Source organism: Cynara cardunculus (genome assembly GCF_001531365.2).
Source record: "Cynara cardunculus var. scolymus isolate 2C chromosome LG 6, CcrdV1, whole genome shotgun sequence".
NCBI classification, from domain to species: domain Eukaryota; kingdom Viridiplantae; phylum Streptophyta; class Magnoliopsida; order Asterales; family Asteraceae; genus Cynara; species Cynara cardunculus.
Genome location: NC_037533.1, coordinates 3,221,654 through 3,240,666, shown reverse-complemented (window position 1 = coordinate 3,240,666; position 19,013 = coordinate 3,221,654). Strand labels below are relative to the sequence as shown.

General features: G+C 33.2%; 1 protein-coding gene and 1 non-coding gene across 3 annotated transcripts; one reads left to right on the top strand and one right to left on the bottom strand.

Moving 5' to 3' along the window:
• Positions 1–426: 426 nt before the first annotated feature.
• On the top strand, positions 427–497 carry TRNAG-GCC. The gene has a single exon. It is a non-coding gene; the product is annotated as a tRNA-Gly (tRNA).
• A 261-nt stretch (positions 498–758) lies between these two features.
• On the bottom strand, positions 759–6,327 carry LOC112514277 (type IV inositol polyphosphate 5-phosphatase 3-like). 2 transcript variants are annotated; one of them, XM_025120629.1, is made up of 10 exons: positions 6,189–6,327; positions 5,824–5,965; positions 5,646–5,720; positions 4,945–5,017; positions 4,703–4,807; positions 3,360–4,083; positions 2,763–2,947; positions 1,626–1,734; positions 1,339–1,469; positions 759–1,252 (listed from the first exon to the last, which is right to left on the bottom strand). In XM_025120629.1, exons 1-10 carry the CDS (start codon positions 6,231–6,233, stop codon positions 1,066–1,068), a joined length of 1,776 nt encoding a protein of 591 aa, XP_024976397.1. In that variant the 5' UTR covers positions 6,234–6,327; the 3' UTR covers positions 759–1,065. The 2 variants fall into 2 exon arrangements, with proteins under 2 accessions (XP_024976397.1, XP_024976398.1); XM_025120630.1 differs by lacking the exons at positions 5,646–5,720; positions 5,824–5,965; positions 6,189–6,327 and adding an exon at positions 5,236–5,414.
• Between the last annotated feature and the right edge of the window lie 12,686 nt (positions 6,328–19,013).

Genomic DNA, 19,013 nt, shown 5'->3' with positions numbered 1-19,013 from the left:
AGGTTATGGTTACACAATCACACAATTATCACAAGGGGAGATGAGAGAGTGGAAAAGAACGTGCAGTAAAAAAAGGGATAATTATGACAAATTAAAATAAAATAAAAATTATAAAAATTAATTAATTACATTACTGTCCTTATTAATTTATTTATATTTAATATAAATTAATTTATTAATTAAAAAAGTTTGAGGTTATTAGATTGTTCTCGCGTTTTCGTAAATCACAGGGGTTCTCGTTTGAACCTCCACCTATATATATATATATATATATATCAAATATATGCTGGGTATCCTATCATAAAAACCAATAACCAATTAACTTGTAGGTAAGTAAACTTCGATTTTCAAGACCCATTTTTTCAATCGTTCAGATATCCCTCCCCTTCACGCTTATTACTAATATTTTGAAGATGGTCAACAAAAGCACCAGTGGTCTAGTGGTAGAATAGTACCCTGCCACGGTACAGACCCGGGTTCGATTCCCGGCTGGTGCATTTCTCTTTTTACCATTTTGCCCCTTTCTTTCTTTATTATGTTTTTCTTTCTATAATTAAACAAACTATATACTATTTTTGCTTAAATTTGATCAAATTACTTAACATATTCAGCCAATTTAATTGATTAATTTGAGTAGCCACCCAATCTTCATGTGTAAATCAATTTAACACAAACATGTAACTTAATCGTCGACTTATCACGAACCGATTTATAAATTTAAAAGAGAAAGAAAGATTCCAATTGTTGCTACACAGAAATCAAAACTAAAATGGACTTCTTCTCCACTCCAGTGGTTATTTTCATTTCAAAATGCATATGTTCAGGATCTACTTAACTTATTACAACCAAGATTACATAGGAAGCTGGGTTTTGTTTGATAACCCTTTTGCTTGCTGACAAATGAAGGAAACTACAAAACACCAAATAAGTTTCACACAAATTGCACCTAATCAAATCATGTATATCAGTAACATCAAATAATAACATATGGTTTTTTGAGTTGAAAAGATTGAGCACATAAGACGTGGGATATCATATCTTATGTGGGTGATTCCATCCTTTCTGCTACGATTCATCGTTTCCAATCTCCGCATCAGTAAATGCAAGGGCCTTTTGTAACTTTCTTGGAGAGAACACTTCAACCTCTATCATGTATGATGCAGAAACAGGCCTATGATCGGAGAGTCTAAGCTCAGCCCTTCTGTAGCTCAGCTGCCTCATCCCCTTCCCAAGTGAAAGTATGCGGTCACACCTTAACAAAACCATAATTTATAAGAATAATATAATATTATGTTCCTAAACTAAGGCTCATTGAACACTCAAACCACGAGACCATACCATGCTGGAGTTCGCCTCCCAACTTTAGGATCCTCGCCATAGTATTTATCTGAATTTGGCTCGTATTTGTAAGTTGGTGGAAAATTCAAAGTGCCTTCTGTCCACCCGTCAAATGCACACCCTTTTCTTAGCTGCAGGGAAAATTGAGATGTACTTATTAGCTTAAAAGTATGTGTTACAATACATATTTGCTTTTTGAACTTCTGAAGCAATTGCTTGAACCAGTATTAAATACAGTGGCCATTTTCTGGTTTGAATACAAGGTATGAGCAGTAGTACCAACTTACCTGATCACTCTCTAACAACTTGGACCAGTCATTTTTGGAAATCAAATCACATGTTGCCTCATATGACAAATTGATACGGTAATTCAGATCACCCAACCAGATTATTCGCCTGAAACACACAAACCCAATTGGCAAGATGACCCTTAAAGTACAAAGGAAAACATAATTTTGACGTAACCAAACATTAGTATACCATCAATCTTGGTGCAACTTAGATTTTAAAAAGTTTTCCGTAATGTCTATTCCCCTTCCAATATAGAATCCTTTGTGTTTTTTTTGGTTAACCTGGATATCCAACCCGCTATGCGAGCCGACTAATCCCAAGGCGACCACCTGCTTTGCAGATAGCCCGGAGTCACCGCATTTGAACCTCCGTGGCTACAAGGGGATTTTTATTCCTCCTTGGATTTGAACCTGGGACCTCCTGGTACTTTTGACCTTTGGAGTCAACCTCAAACCAATCAGGCACCACCCTAGTGGTTGAATCCTTTGTGTTTTTGTATTTATGATTCTGGTCCATGTGCTATGATTGTGTTTCTGTGATTTGATTTTGCAACAAACATTACTTGAGTATTATGGTCCAAGTATGTACAATAAAGTACCAGGAGGATCAAATGAGAAAGGCAAAAAGGTTGAGAACATGAGAAGGAATGGTTCATATGTGAATTATTGGTAAATCCATTTTGAAGATTGCATATATGAACTCATGTTTGCTTACCAACCAATAATTCTTTAGAAGATGCATATGTGAAAGAAAAAGATCATTTACCAATAATTCACATATGAATCATTCCTTCTCACATTGTCAAGCTTTTTGTCTGTCTCATTTGCACCCTCCCCATTAAAGTATATGATTCAAAAAATAAAGTTAAGTTTTTTTGTCTGCTATTCACTTACCATATGCTGTGACTGAATTTTGGTAAGAATTTGACTATTTTTAAAGGTCTTTTGTAATGTTGTTCACACTTTTGTCTTGTGGGCATGTGAAGTAGTGTATCTGCTTAACTTTTGGATGATCCATATAAAAATTAAGAGACAAAATAATGGTAAAGCTAGAAGAGAGAGATTTCATCAGATATAACAGAGAAATTTAAGAATAGAACTGGAAACTAGGGGAATAAGATATTTTATTCTTACTCATGGTCCCTAATGCTCCTCGGACATGCAGCTTTTGACATTGAACTAAAACATGTCCTTCTATGAATTTCATTCACATCAGTGTTCCTCTTAACTGCATCAACATCCCTTTCACCAGATGTTAGGTGCGTGCATATGAAACAGAAGTGTGTCTGATATATGGACATGCTGACTGATATGGACCCCTTGAAAGAGAAAAACAAATCAACATACATGAGATGCAACAAGTGGTTATATCACGTAAGATATACATGCATGCATAACACAAACATATATATAAACATAAAGGCATCTTATGCTGTAAATACAACTTCTTTATAAAATCCAGTAACGGGTCCTTTGTTATAAGTACCTTCTTGTAACTTACACAACTGAAAGACAGACAAATATCCAGCTTAGGAACTCATAAACAATGTAAACAAGTGGCAAGTTGAGGAGGCTTCCAACAATTCAATGAGAATATTTGACGATATCCAAGTTTTTTGCAAAGGAATTATGGATGTTCCTGTGTCTATAACTCTATATAGATAGATATTCAACTGCTTCAAAGGGTGGGGAAAATTAATACTACATCTCCAAAAACAAGCAGAAACCAACCTTGTTACCAATGTAGCCCATTACACCAACGCCAACAGTTGACACATGCACATTCTGGATGTGCTTCCTCAAGCTTCTACGAACCCATATGGTAAGAAAAACACCAACCATTTGCTTGCTCACTATTCTTACATATTCTGATCTTCTTTTCCGGTGCATAATAGAGTCAAGATCAAGTTTTGCAAGCCAATGGTCCTCTGGTATGACTCTGTTGCCACCGTTCAAATATGACTCTAAAGGACGATGGTTTTTAAAAGACTTGGAAGCTTTGAATGATTTAACAAATTTAAAAGAATTCGGTATTTCTGATATACAATGAGCCGCCAGATCTGATGGTATTTCGGTCCCTCCGAGTAGTTTCGTTGATTTTCTACTGTTCAAAGAGGCTGATTCTTCTACTTTTTCTTCAGAATCTATTGATATAGAACCATTTTGGCCTACTGGACCATCCTCAAGTTGGCCAAAATTTGACTCTTCATTGAATGTGTAGATTTCCTCCTCATCCTCGCAATCACTTTCTAGCTCTACATCTTCCATATATGGAACATCATCAGATGGTTTAAACCTTGATGGAGAAGGAGGGTCACTGTAGCATTTGAATTTAGTCTTTACGGGTTGAGCTTTATTGAGGGTTTCACGAATGATATTTTCCCATATTGGAATTGGACGATTATCTTCAGCACCAAAAATATTGCCAGCATTTAAAGGTATGATCTCTTGAAAACTGCAAGGAAAACATCCGCAATTATCATTTGCTCTTTTTCCAGATACAACCAAAAAATTATGTCTTTAAGAGTAAAGGTCAGACACAGAATCATGCATATTTGTATCTAAATGTGCATGATTGCAAGCATGTCTGCTTTTATGTAAAAAATAAAATAAAAAACAACTTTAAACTAAATCATAACATCAAATTTAACGAATTTAATTTTGAAAAAAACTGAAAATTAAAAAATAATGTCCAGATTTGTCTATTCATTCCATAAAAGGGCAATCCTAGCACACCAAGGCTCCTTGGTGCCCCCAGGTTCCAGAGGGATGTGTTTGTAAGCAGTCTCTCAATTGCATTTAGATGCATCCTATCCATTCCACAAGACAAAACAGAATTTCCTCTTAACCTGTTTGACAAACAGGATACATATTTCCAAATTACATTACAAGATGACATGATCTTCTAATTTACAATTACTACTACTCCATCATTGCCTACCGTTGTCATGCTATCAGCCTGTCACTACTATTTAGTGGTTACTAGGTATATGGTTGGAAACATTACTGCTTAGAAGTTCTATGGAGTTGTTTTAGAACTTATATCCTTGTGGAACTCGGAAGTAAATACTTGCCCAATCACATATATATCTGCAGGGTGGTCAGTATCGAGCCAGTCTCTGATATCCAAGTCTTCTGGCGGAAGTTCTCCTCCAACATTCCAAGTATCAACAGATACTCTAGCACATTAAAAAGAAAGTAAAAGTTTTAACGTGTCAGTAACATAATTACATCAGTGATCTGATGATAACAGAAGCCAAATCGTGTGACTCAGTGCATGATTCGTGAATTGCGTATGGAGGAAAAGCCCACACACCTGAGTTCCTTTGCATCAATATATTGTTCTCTAAATATCTCTGATTTCCGTCTTCTTGACCTGGGAACAGCTCCTGATGTCAAAAAGAAGCAGCACAGACCACAAAATTTGAATCAATTGATCAATTAGTTCTAAAGTTCTCTTTGTAAACTCAACCTCTTTTTCGTTTACAAAAGAAACTTCAGTTGCAAGACAATCTGAAAACTGTTAGCATTGAGGTATATCTAATTCCATAAGCTGAAAAAACAATCAACTATTATAAGCGGGACGAAAATAAAAGATGGTTTGAACCTAAAAAGTATGCATTCATATGGTGGCAACAAAGAGATTCCAAAGTCGAGTGCATATCCATCATGGACTGGATATTACTTGTGCTATAATTTAAAAGGGTGTAGGTCTTTTTGGCTTCTTATTTCAGTTCCTTATGAAAATCCTACTTATCCTCCTCCTTATCCACATAATAACACATGACAGCATCCACTGAAAAAGAGATGATGAGAGAGAAATTTGGCTATTGCAGAGTAAGAAAGTTAAGGAGAAAGCAATAATGAAAAGTCAACAAATTGAACATCAGTAAGAAAGTTAAGGAGAAAGCAATAATGAAAAGTCAACAAATTGAACATCATAAAAGTAAACAGTAAGAAAAGTAGAAAACATGTAGTTAATGGCAGGTGCAAAGAGCAAAATAGTATCTATTTTACCATCAGGATCACTCTGAAACTCATCTCCTTTCTTATTCTTGAGTCGGGATTCTTTTGGCCAATCATGGAAGGCTTCTGTAAAACAAGATTCACATACATATCAAACCCTAAGCAAATCTTCAATTAGTGATAGTAGCACACTGACAGTAGTATCAAAAGCTACAGCAATAGGAATTACCATCGGAATCATAGATGCCATCATCAGAATCGGCACTATAATCTGAACTCTTAGTAGAAATATTTAACCATTTACGGGTAACAATCCTCGGCCAGAACAACTCTAGGCAGGTGCAACCCAAACATTTTTCTACCCAACTCCTCTGCAGTTCTTCTCAAGTTACCCAAAAATCGAAATCATAACTATACAAACAGAAAGGCACACATATATATACATATTATCTACAACCATCACAGGTTAATTTCCCAAAATCCATGAAACATCTCTAAAACCTGCTATCTAAACATAGAGCAGATAGCGAGTTTCTGTTTGGATGAAAATGATTGCTTGATACGGTGCTGGTTGTGGATCAAAGATATATGTACCTCAGGAGATCGATTCCTTGAGCGTTGACGATGATGATGGATCATGTTTGGATTTGAAGAAACTCCAATTGGGTAAAAGAATTTGTGAAAAATGGGAGATTTAGATATATATTTTGCCACAAAGAAATGGTTATTGAAGCAGGACATGTAACCAACTCACTGTTACTCTTGAAGGTTTTTGATTTTAGGCAGAGGTCAAACGTAATTGATTTTGATTTTTAATTTGGGAAACAATGAGGTGTCATGTATAATTTCAATCGTTAGGGATGTTTGGAATTGATTGATCCAAACAACTTATTCTTTCCTACAAAAGTACTTATCAACTTATTATAAATTAGAAGGGTTTAATTTTTTTCAAAAACTTCTTATTACCGGTTTGTCACCGGTATAAGTTATTTATCCAAATACTCGAAAGTGTTTATTACCGGTGTCACACCGAAATAAATCAATAAATTATTTTTATAAATAATCTTAAACACCCTCTTTAATTATTGTTTCCCAGGGTTACTCAACAATTGTTAGCAATGATTGTTTATTGTTATAGATAAAAAATGAAAAAAAAATACTATTTCAACAAACCACATGCATGAAAAAGGTACTAAAAATATGTTTATGACATTAGTAGGAAAAACAAGAGGATATTTAGCAATTACTGAATGGTTTGATGTAAAATGATTAAGTGGTCAGAATAATTAAGAGGCTTTCATGATATAATGCAAAATGAAATATAATTGTTTGGTAATTATTTACAACGAAATTAGGGTTCTGAATGGTTAAGGGAGGCCCAAGATATAAAATCATTCATAATGTTTTAGAACCATTAAGAGACAGACCTCATTTTTTGCCAAACAAGATTCACCTCTTAACGATTCAGAAGTTATCTCTTAATAGAACTATTAAGAGGTAAACAAACAACCCTTAAACTTATTTTAGATTGGTTCTTATTTAAGGAAAACAATTTTCAATTTTTTTATTTTATTTTAGATCATAATGCAAACTTTTCAAATATTTAAGGTCTCCACTTGTTTTGTAAGTAATTAATTCTGTTGGTCCATATATTCTACCTCATATGACAAACATCATATGTAACACCCTTAAATTTGGAATTAATTTAAAATTTCCAATAATACATCAATTAAATGATAAATCCGTTGTCACAAATCAATACTTGATTACCTAAAATCAGAAATCTAGATTTAACGTAACGAATGATAAACCAAGTTTTACCATAAAGTCTGGGTTAAGGTCGAGTGCTACTAAAACACAATAAAGTCGTTATCTCAAAATGCTGAAGATGTCTCCAACTTACTAATTAGCACTCAATTCATTATAGTGTCACTAGTACCATTCACCAACGAGGACCTGATACACATACCGACAAATAAAAAGGGATAGGTTTAACGCCTAGTGAGTTCAAATAGTTTTTATCATAAATATGAAGACGATAAAACTGAAAGATGTTACTTAAATCACAATTTCCAACATGAAATGTATTTCATACAAAAGCAACATATTTTCCAAACCAACTATTTTTATGACAAAAACTTATTTATCAAAATGTCCCTTTATTCGTGAAATTAAAGCCCAATACTCACTCAAAAGTGAATGAGATTAAATGCCCAAAAACATAAACGAAGTTTAATGCCCAAAACTTAAATAATCGAAATTACTCCATATCCAACACGTCACTGAAAACAGATAGCTCCTATTTATTTTTGTTTCTAATTGGTCAGGCGCCCTTTTACCTAGGAATTTCTGGTACTTTCAACTTCATGATAGGTCCTGGAGACTTTTTGGGCCTAACTTGTATCCATGCGCTTCATATTCGCCCGGAGTTCGCTCCAGGTATGATCCCCCCAGAACAATGTTTTCTTTCAGGTCTTTCAACCTAGTTTTGGTGTAGCAGCTATATTTAATTTAGGATCCAATTCGAGATTTTCCTTGAGAGGTATCGGGTTTTCTGTTGAGGTCTATCTTGTAGAGGTATCCAAATTGGAAGCAAATTGTTGATAAAACTCCAAAATAGCCGTAACTATAACGGTCCTAAGGTAGCGAAATTCCTTGTCGGGTAAGTTCCGACTGGATAAAGTTCAATACCCAAAACAACACCTTTCGGCAATAGAGGAGACTCGATTATCTTGGTCAGTGGCAAAAGTAAAAGTAGGCCACTATTCCAAGTTATAGAGCTCATCCTGAGGATCAATGACCCCAACAAGATCAATTATTCGCCATTCATAGTTATATGGTCCCAAGTAGTGATGGCCAAACCGACCCGGCCCGGCCCGTAACCGCCGGAGGACCGGAACCGGGACCAGCATGGACCGGTTGAGGGACTGCCGGTTATGATCCGATTAAGAAATTCGTCGTTTTTTGGGACCGAGACTGACCGGAACCGGGACCGGTTATGGGCCCGGCCCGGCCCGGTCAACGAAAGTCAAAGTAGCGATTAGAAGTCAAACTAGCTGTTGGGGTTGAAAAATGAACGTTTTTTTTTTCATGTCTTCTCTTTTTCAATTGACTATAAATATGCATGGGAGTCCCAAGTAAACATACCAACTCATCTCATCTTCAAAAACATAAAAAACGCTCTCAATTCTCGGTTTCTCGCTATATTTTGTGAATTCGCTACGTATTAATTTCTCGTTTCCACTTCACAATTCTCGTTTCTTTCTCTCTTTGTATTACAAAATGGCCGGTGAAAAAACATCAAACGAACAAGTTGCCCAAGTTCTCGCCGAACACGGACGAAAGTCCGAGATTTGGAATCACTACAACTTGGTGGTTCTCACGACAGGAAAAAGAAAGACACAATAATTGTGTCAAACTCTCCTTACGGCGGAAGGAAATTCTACGTTAAGGAGGCACACCGAAAAAACGTGCCCGAGGTTAAGGTCGGGGGCGATTCAAGCCAATCGATACTTGACACCCAAGGTCAAATATGGTCGTATGATGCTGAGTTGAACCGACAAATGACAACACAATGTGTCATTCAAGTCGGGTTGCCTTTCGGACATTTCGACAACCCTCACGTTGCTAAGTTGATTCAAAAGACGCTACAACCACGATACAAGCCGGTAAGTCGTCAAACCCTTAGACGTGATGCAATAAAAATGTGAAAAATGTGTCGGGCCGAAATGCAACAAATGTTTTCCGCTTTGCCTAACAATATTCTTTAACGTGTGATGTATGGAGTGCACCATACGGATTCCCGGTTTCGTATATATTCATAACGACACATTGGGTTGAGCCTACAACATGGCATTTATTCAAACGTGTAATCGCGTTTAAACCGTTTGGTGCGCCACATTCGGGAGCACGCCAATTTTCAATTATTAAAAATGTCTTGCATTTTATAATTTAACCACTAAAATAATTAGTATTTCATTTATAATGCTAATAATAACAATTCTTGTGTGTAAAAATTAAAGTGTCATTTGACACCTATTTTAGACGGTAAATTATTTCATACATGTTGTTGTGCACACATAATAAATTTAGTCGTTCAAGACGATTTAAATACTTGTGAACCCGTAATAGATAAGTTTAGACTTATGTTGCAACGAATTTTCACAAAAGGTAAAAAAATGAATGCGGCCTATAGAAAGTATTGCGAAGACGTTGGTTTTAGAGCTTTAGGACCGAGGTTCGATATGTCCGTTCGTTGGAATTCGACTTATTTTAATATTGAAAATTTGTTAAAACAAAAAAAAAAATATTTTTGCTTTTTATAGACACCATTACCCGCAAAATTCTATTGGAAATATTTATTGGGCCGTGCTTGAAGGATTATACGATATTTTATGCGATTTTAAAAATGCGACAACACTTTTATTGAGAATTTATTATCAAACAAGCCCTTTTAGTTTTAAACCAAATATATATTTTGGTAAATAAAATTGCCCAATACGAAAACCATCACGATTGGGGAAGGTTGATGTCTTGCATGAAAAAAAAATTATTAAAATATATTATGGGCATACCATTTGTTTTTATTTGTGATGCAACGTTAAACCGTATTTAAATATTGTCGGTGTTGAACTTTTTAATTACACAAATATGTATGACTTTTGGTTTGGATACCGCTACAGAGAATTTTTTTTTTCAATGGAACAAAAACGTTTGTTTAATCGTAATTTTCAAGATTTATTTGATTATTACAAACATTTTTACGGAGGAGGAAACCAACCACAAACACCTTCAAGTCGTGGTTTTGCGGGTTCTAGTTCTTATTCTAGTGGTCATCGACAAAGTCGTAAAGAGTTGATGACTAATTTAATGAACTAGGTTTTAAATGAATCAAGTAAAAAAATCGATATGATAATGACATGGGTGAACTAAATATGTATGTGCATACTAACTTTATGGCCGCATGTCCCGCAAATGATGTCGAAGATTTTGAAAAAAATCGATTTAATAGATTTTTGGAAACAAAAACAACTTCAATTCCCGATTTTGGCCTGCATCGCAAGTGATGTACTAACAATCCAAGCTAGTATCGTAGCTTCGGAGTTTGTTTTTTCTCTTAGTGGCAGGATCATTTCGATACGTCGGACAAGACTAAGCCCGGAGTCTATGGAGTGTTGCATCTGCTTGAAGGATTATTTGGATAGCGTTGATAGGATTCAACACAGGACATCGTTAGAGATGGAGATTGAAGCGGTGGAAGAAAATCTGGAAGAAAATGAAATCTCCATGGGACTAAGCACGCCACCAACTACCGATACCGAGGGCACTTACTCACAATATGACGATGATGAGGAACTCGACATTGATGACCTTGAAGGCCAAGAGACTATTAGAAGAATTCAAGAAACCGGAACTCTTCAAGTCAATCCGACATGGGATACCGATGAAAATTGATGAATAAATGTATTTTCAAATAATTTTCCATATAAATTCTTGTAAAACAATGTAAATTTAATCATAATAAAACGTATTTTTAAAGTGTTTTTGAGTGATCCGTATTTTTAAAGTGTGTTTTTAAACGTATTTATAAACACGTGTGTGTGTGTGTGTGTATATATATATATATATATATATATAACAAAACATATTAAAAATAACATATTGAAAATATATTAATAACAAAAAGTTAAAAAAAAAACCAAAAAAAAACATTTTTTAATGGGCCCGGTATGGACCGATTGGGACCGGAATCGGGAGCGGCTAGGCATAACCGGTTATAGGTTGCCTTGACCGGTTAAGAGAAGTTTCACCGGAACCGGGACCGGTTACAATGGGACCGGTTACCGCCGGTTGTGTTGTTCGTCAAGCCCGGTAAGGACCGCTTATGGGCCCGGCCTGGCCCGGTTTTTTACCATCACTAGTCTCAGGTACACTCATTCACTAGAAGTTACACAATGTGGTCAATGGCTAATATCTGACTCTTGAAAGACCGAACCAAGCTGCCCCCTATGACCCGATACCTATTTCTAGCTACACTACGTGAATGATCATCCCATTAAAATTGACGCAGAGATTACATCATGGGACCAATGGCTAGAGTTCTATCAACCTGTGAATTATAGTTCAAAGCCTCCGATAACAATGTCCATCCCAAGCCACAACGCAGGAACGACCGTCGCTTTTTAAATCAATAAAGACCGACTTCTATGCCTATGGATCTATTGTATTACATTATAAATTACATGTCCCCAAACGAATAACCACACACTCAAAACATGTAATATTTCAAAAGAACATGTTATAACTGTATATAACTCCAAAAGCTTGATATAGAGCAAATAAACTTGGACAAATGTCCCTAAGACTCGTCTCAGTCAAAACCGAGTCAAAAACTCATCAACTCAAATGACTATACAACAAAAGTCATCAAAAGCGATCGAAACACATTTAACCATCATTTATGCAAACACATGGTCTAAGGGCATGATAACTCAAAAACGTATCATTGAAATTTTCTAAAGGAAACCATATTTATATTTCCAAAAACACCTAGACTCACGGTTCTAAAATGCATCTAATAGAGAAGGTATCAAGTCCCTTACAAAACAAATTTTGTTCTCCTCCTTAACCGATGTGGGGTCTTACAAATTTGATTAGTTCCTTCTAAATCCATTGGATTTCATACAGATGAACACCCACGATAACAGTAATTAAAACAACTGAATTATTTTATATTGGGTCAAAATGGGGTGTATTGGATTAAGTTCACTTCTTAATACTTTTTATATTTTTGAATTTCATAATATATCATTAATATATTAAAGACAACTATAATTTTTTCTTTAAATAATAATCCATCTTTTTAATAAATTGAATTAAAATGTTGCTCTATGGACTATATTTAAACTTGTTGGGTTCGAGTATACGCGTTATTGTTGTATTCAAGTTCTCCATATTTTACATGTTTTGTAATAGTTTAGCTTTATTCCTTGCTTAGTATAAATAGTAGTTTCCTTTGTAATTGTCATTAGCAAGTCTGTAATCTGAGTTTTAGCATTGTAATTCTCTCTCAATCAATTCAAGAGACATTTGGTGATCTACTCTCTCTATTCATCTCATTCTTAAAGTTCTTGAAGATCATAATAATTTTGTATGAATTTTGGACATTTCAAAACTTCTCACCTCAATGACTTTTTAATTAATTTATTCGGTGAGAAGTGGCTTAACGAATTAGTGAGCCATATTGAAGCGTTGATAAGTGGCTTAATGATTTAGTGAGCCATATTGAAGCGTTGAGAAGTGGCTTAACGATTTAGTGAGGAATTATTTGCTCAGTTTTTGTTGGTACGCTGTATGCATGGTGCAAACATACATAATATTTTCAACTCTAGCCCTGTTAAAATACAAATCCTAAAAATTCTCTCAAAATCATGCCTCCCTCGCCTGTCTGGAAGCTCACCACTCAATCTAGTCGATTGGAGCCTCTTTCCTCCACTCCGTCATCGCCCTCCTCTTGAAAATACAGTGTGATCACTCACCTCCTTCTCTCTTACTAATTTTCATCCTAACGATTTGGTTTGAAATCGACATCTTGCTGCTCGATTTGTAAAATCAATTTGGTTTTTGCTAGTCCATTTGGTTATGGTTTTTACTGCTCGATATGGTTTTGTGGTATATCATAGATGGTTTTTGCTACTCGATTTTTACTATATCATAGATGATATTACTGTAACAACTCTCATCTATATGGTTAAGATTTTTATAGCTTGAGATTAATTAGGTCTGATTTTTACAGCTCGATATTACCAAATATTACTATTCATTTGTTTTGATGGTTACTACTATATCTATGGCTATTTTGCCTGATGAAATTGCAAATCGACTAATATCTAATGCTTAAACTTAATGAATTTGTATTGAATTCGTATACTTTTGTTGCAAATGGAACTTGTATCCAAACTATGATTTCATTTATTTTAATTATAAGTAGTTATTAATGTTTTTTGTGATCATATCACTGAATTCATATAATTATGTTTGATAAAAGAAATTATTTTAAAAATTGTTTAAATTGATAATTTTTGTCATTCAGAGTCAACCATCCAGGACGTTTATCAAACAATTATGTACAGTACGTAATATACAATGCAAGGTAAAGCAGTCATTCTCTGACATTAAGAAATTTTATTCAACACAATAAACAAATATCAATGTATCTCAATGTATACAGACAAATACAATCAACTTTATCTATACACGACTTAATGAAAATTAAATCAAACAATCACTTAGTTAAATATGGACGAAATTAGTGTGTTTTCTGATAACTGAATTGAAATGGAGGTCAGTACAAATAAATAAACATAGCTTTTCAATACAACAATAACCCTAAAATTTTAAATGGACTTTTTGACGTAATTTTTACTCTTTAGAATGATTGTTCATCTCGACTTGACAATGTACATCCATTAATTTAGCATTTCTTTTCAGATATCGATTGGATAACTTTTACGCTAGCGATTTATTGGCACCAGAATCATAAAATAAATTTTGCCTAAATTACGTTAATAGATAATATACATGCTATGACATCAATTGCATACATGACCTTTTTTATGAACATTTGGAAGGCTATTTTGTTCACCCTTAATTGCTCAGTTGTTTTCTCTCTAATTCTTGACTGCTCTTTTTTATAAACAATCAAAGGCCAAAGTTTTGGATGACTTAGAAGCTGTTTGACAGTTGCTGAATGATTTTGTGCTGAATGATTAAGTGGTCAGAATGCTTAAGAGTCTTTCATGATATAGTGCGAAATGAAATGTAATTATTTACGATAAAATTTGGGCGCTTAATGATTAAGGGAGACCCATGATACAAAATCATTCAGAGGGTTTTAGAACCATTAAGAGGCAGATATTTTTTTTGCCAAACAAGATTCACCTCTTAACGATTCAGATGTTACCTCTTAATGGAACTATTAAGAGGTAAACAAACAAACTCTTATAGTCGAAAAAGTAACTCTTCTGACTTGAATTTGCTTGTGAATATACTTGAGTCTCTTACATTTACCACATGTAGACCACCCATAGTGACATGCCCTCATGATTCCTTGGACATATGGAACATGGTATGACTTTGTCTTTCGACTGATATGCCACCTGTTTTATTCACAATTTCCTTTTCGTGTACCCGTTCTAACCTTCTTGAACATATCCTTCCTTTGTTCCATCACAATTTTCTTTCGAGAACCATTTTGAGTTGCACATGTCCAACTTTTCACTCGATTTAAAATATTTCCCCAATTTATGGCTATACGTATTTTTTTGACACTCACATTTTGTCACACGCGAGATGAGGTGGTGTAAGGCCCACAAAAATCCGTGTTATTGCAAATCCCTCGTAAGGTTACACTTTCACTATCTACAAATAATACTAATGGGCCGTTTACCAAGCGTTTATCCTGAATGACATGTTTACAATTTTCTTAACCCAACCTGTTAAATAAATGAGTTGAACCTGAGTTGACCCATTTAATTTAACATTTTAAATAAAAAAAGGAGAGAAATCCGAGAGGGAGACAATTAGACAAATATTGGACGGAGAGAGAGCCGAGAGGAAGAAAAACGCTGCATGGAGAGAGAGCCGAGATCGAAAGATCGAGAGGGCGAGAGCTGGACAACAAACTTGAAGAGTTGGATTGGACTTTGAAGGCGATAATGGAGTAATGGACTAAAAGGTTTTCTTAGGGTTTCATGATGATTATGAGTAATGGAGGTGATTGGAATTTGGACTTTCATCTCATGAAGATAGGATTTTTAATTAATAATAAAACAAAATTAAAAATTAAAATACTAGATATAATATTAAGAATAAAATAAAATTATATAATATTTTAAATAGGTTGTAAATGGGTCGAAAAATTCAACCCAACCCAACCTATTTATTTAAATGGGTTAGATGAATTGAACCATTTATTTAAACGAGTTGAAAATCTCAACCCAACATACTAATTCTGGGTTGGGTTAAAGTTAGATTAGCAAAATGGGTCATTTTTTTGACGCCCCTAGTTACCACATGTATTCTAATTTCTAATACTTTAACTAATTCTAATTGTGAGACTTTTCTACAAAATTTTGGGCCTTCGGTTATTTCTTTGATCTGATGGACTATTATTGTATTGTTTAATTCTTAGTTCTACTGATTTCTTCTGTAGGCCCATAAAAGAGATATCCATTTTAATTTATTTAATACTAGAAGGCTACTCGTACAATACAACGAGATAATTTATATTTCGTTTAATAATATAATTTTCTTATAAAGATAATAATTATTTATTTTGTTAGAACTCGATAATTATTCTAATTATATTTTAGATATTTTATATTTTAAAATGAAATGTTTATCCTCTATTTGATTATGTTTATCCGCAGTTAGTGATACGAATTCAAACATCGAGCTTTAATAAGTTGTACTTATGTATAATTTACTTGTAATCTTGAATTTTAAGTAGCATGCATCAATATACAGTACTTTATGCATAAAAAATGGTTTTTAAGAGTTTTTGTCAAATGTTTTATAATATAGTATAGATTTTTATAAGGATAATAATTAAGTATTTTGTTATAATTAATGATTATCCTAATCATATTTTAGATTTTTATATTCAAAATGAGATGTCTATCACGTATTTAATTATATTTATCTATAGTTAGTTACACAAATTCAAAAGTGAAGCTTTAATAGGCTGTACTTACGCATAATTTACTTGTGATTTTGAATTTTAATTAAGTAATATGAATCAATAAACAATACTTTATGCATGAAAATTTGTTTTTAAGAGTTTTTATCAAATGTTCTATAATATAGAATCAAAATAGTTAATTATTAATATTTAGTTAAGGTCTAAGCAGTGCTTTAGCAACACGTGATGGTAGCCTATTCCTTAATTTTAATTTGGACCAGGTGGGTTGTTTACCTAACTCTTACTCAATAAGCGTATATCGATAATATTCAACACTTTTACTTAATTTATCAGATAAGATTTTAATCTATGACATCGTATGCAACATTTTGTTCCAGTAAATGTTTGTCAGGTAAGAGTCGTCAATCTCACTTACTGAATCTGTCATCGCTCTTACTGTGTAAGATTTTTAATCGTTGTCATTTTCATTTGATAAGATAAAATGACTCGATAAACACTTACCGAATATGAAAATGAAATCAATATATCATCGAGTGTTGTATGTAGTGATGATGTATGAAGGTTAACTCTGTAAAAATCCAATCAGATCCATAATCTACTCTTACTTTCATAACAAATACAGCATTTTACATTTTAGATATATATATTTCCAGGTATCAAGTTAAACGAGCGTATGTCAACATTGTCACATTTTAAGTTTGAATGTATAATATGAAAACGAAATCGATATATTATTCACGTTTTCTGGATTTTCGTCTTTAAATAAAAATAACAATTTCAATCAAAATAAAACGTAATTTATTTCTTTTCTTTTTTTGTAGAAAATTTAATTTTAAAACATTCATTTTGATGTAAAGACAAAAAAAATTAATTTTAACAGACGTTGGCCGTTAAACAAAACCAATCAAAACTGTATTAAGCATTTAATTTTATTCAATGATGATGATCAACCACCATGTGAAAAATTGATTTCATCAATAAAAACTTATACGGTTTTCAATTAGTATACAAAATTGGTTAGCATTTAATTTTAGTTGTGTTTAGAGTGTGGATTACAGTCATAATTGTTTATATTAAGCCCCTGCATACCTTTTAATTTATATTAATTAATCACGATATATCATGCATCTATGCTAATAAATATCTGGTTTTATAAACATCTTGATTATTTTCTAATCTGAAACAAATAAACTATGACCATATTTCATATATATTCTGATGAACCCTCATCCAAAAGCGGATGGCCATAGAGGCTTTGACCCTTGAGCTTTTTTTATAGATAAAGTGAAGCATCTTCAGTCCATTAAGGTTTTAAGTATAAAATTCTTTTTGACCCCTCCACTATTGCTGATCCAGTTCATTTATGTTCACAGGAGCCTTGGCCCTATAGGCCTCCATCTCTCCTATAATATTTTTTTATAAATATCTGGATTGGTTTGGTTTGTATAAATACAGATGTTTATAGATTATTGGAGTCTATGTATATATGTATGTATACATATCACATGCATACATGATGTATCTTTAATTGAAATTGATCTGTTTTTTTGGCATTTATAACATGTACCTTCTAAACTAGGAAAGTTAATATTCATTTATGGTAACAAGCAAATCATTAATATGAGCTCTTTATTTACTGAGAAGATGAGTATGATTATGAATCAATATCTATTTTATTTTATTATTGAGATTTTGGAAAAAAAAAATCAGTAAAATTTCATATTTTGAATGATTAAATTCTTAAATTTATTTTAAAATAAATAAATAATTACATGTTTTGAAATTGGACAAATAAATCCATAAACCTTATTAAACCAAACAATCCCAACAAGATCCATTATTTAATATTCATGGGTCGCTTACTAAACGCTTACCTGGTAAGTATTTACCAAGTAATTTTCCTCATCGGATGAACATGGTAAGGGTCAAGAATCTTACCCGGTAAGAGCGATGATAAGGATGGAGAGTCTTGTTAGTGAGGGTGACGACTCTTACCCGGGTAAGCGCTTACCAGGTAAATTGTTGCATATGATACGTTTTGATGTACTACAATTTTACCCAATAAAATAAATTATAGTGTTGACTCCTAAAGTTAAGCACTTGTCGGATAAGCATTTAGGTAAACGGCCCCTTAGATTCAAACGAAAATCATAAGATAATATAATAATTATATATTTTCGGAATCAAATGATAAATCACATGATCATAGCGAACACTATTGATTGTCATTTGAATCTGAAAAGTAAATAACAGTTAATAGAAATGACATATAATTTCTGTTTTATTGATTTATTGCACTTTCTCACTGATTTGTGATACATTGGAAAGAGAAATGACATGTTTTTCTTTCGTTTTATAAATATAATGATTTATTCGTTTAAAATTCAAGGACTTAATTTCTCAAAATATGGATGTCGTTTTATCTTTTCCCGCTTTATTAAGTTAAAGGATTTTTAATTGATTAAAATTTTGCCAAGTTTATTGTTAACTTTTGCTTTATTATTTATATTGTTATATATTATAAAAATTATACTAAGAATGAAACAATAAAAATTAAAAGTATAATAGTAATTGTGGAGACCACAAAATTATGACCCTTATTTCTGTTTTGTCTTAAACTGAATGAATAATTTTAGCATCATTAAACTTGATGTCGGTTTATAATATATATATATATATATATATATATATATATATATATATATATATATAGGGTT

Excerpts from the sequence above, each read along its gene's own strand:
- LOC112514277 (XM_025120629.1), bottom strand. The coding sequence starts at position 6,233 with ATGATCCATCATCATCGTCAACGCTCAAGGAATCGATCTCCTGAG. Across the intron at positions 5,966-6,188 it reads CAAGGAATCGATCTCCTGAG|AGGAGTTGGGTAGAAAAATG; the intron begins GTACATATATCT and ends GAAGAACTGCAG. Across the intron at positions 5,721-5,823 it reads TGGCATCTATGATTCCGATG|AAGCCTTCCATGATTGGCCA; the intron begins GTAATTCCTATT and ends CTTGTTTTACAG.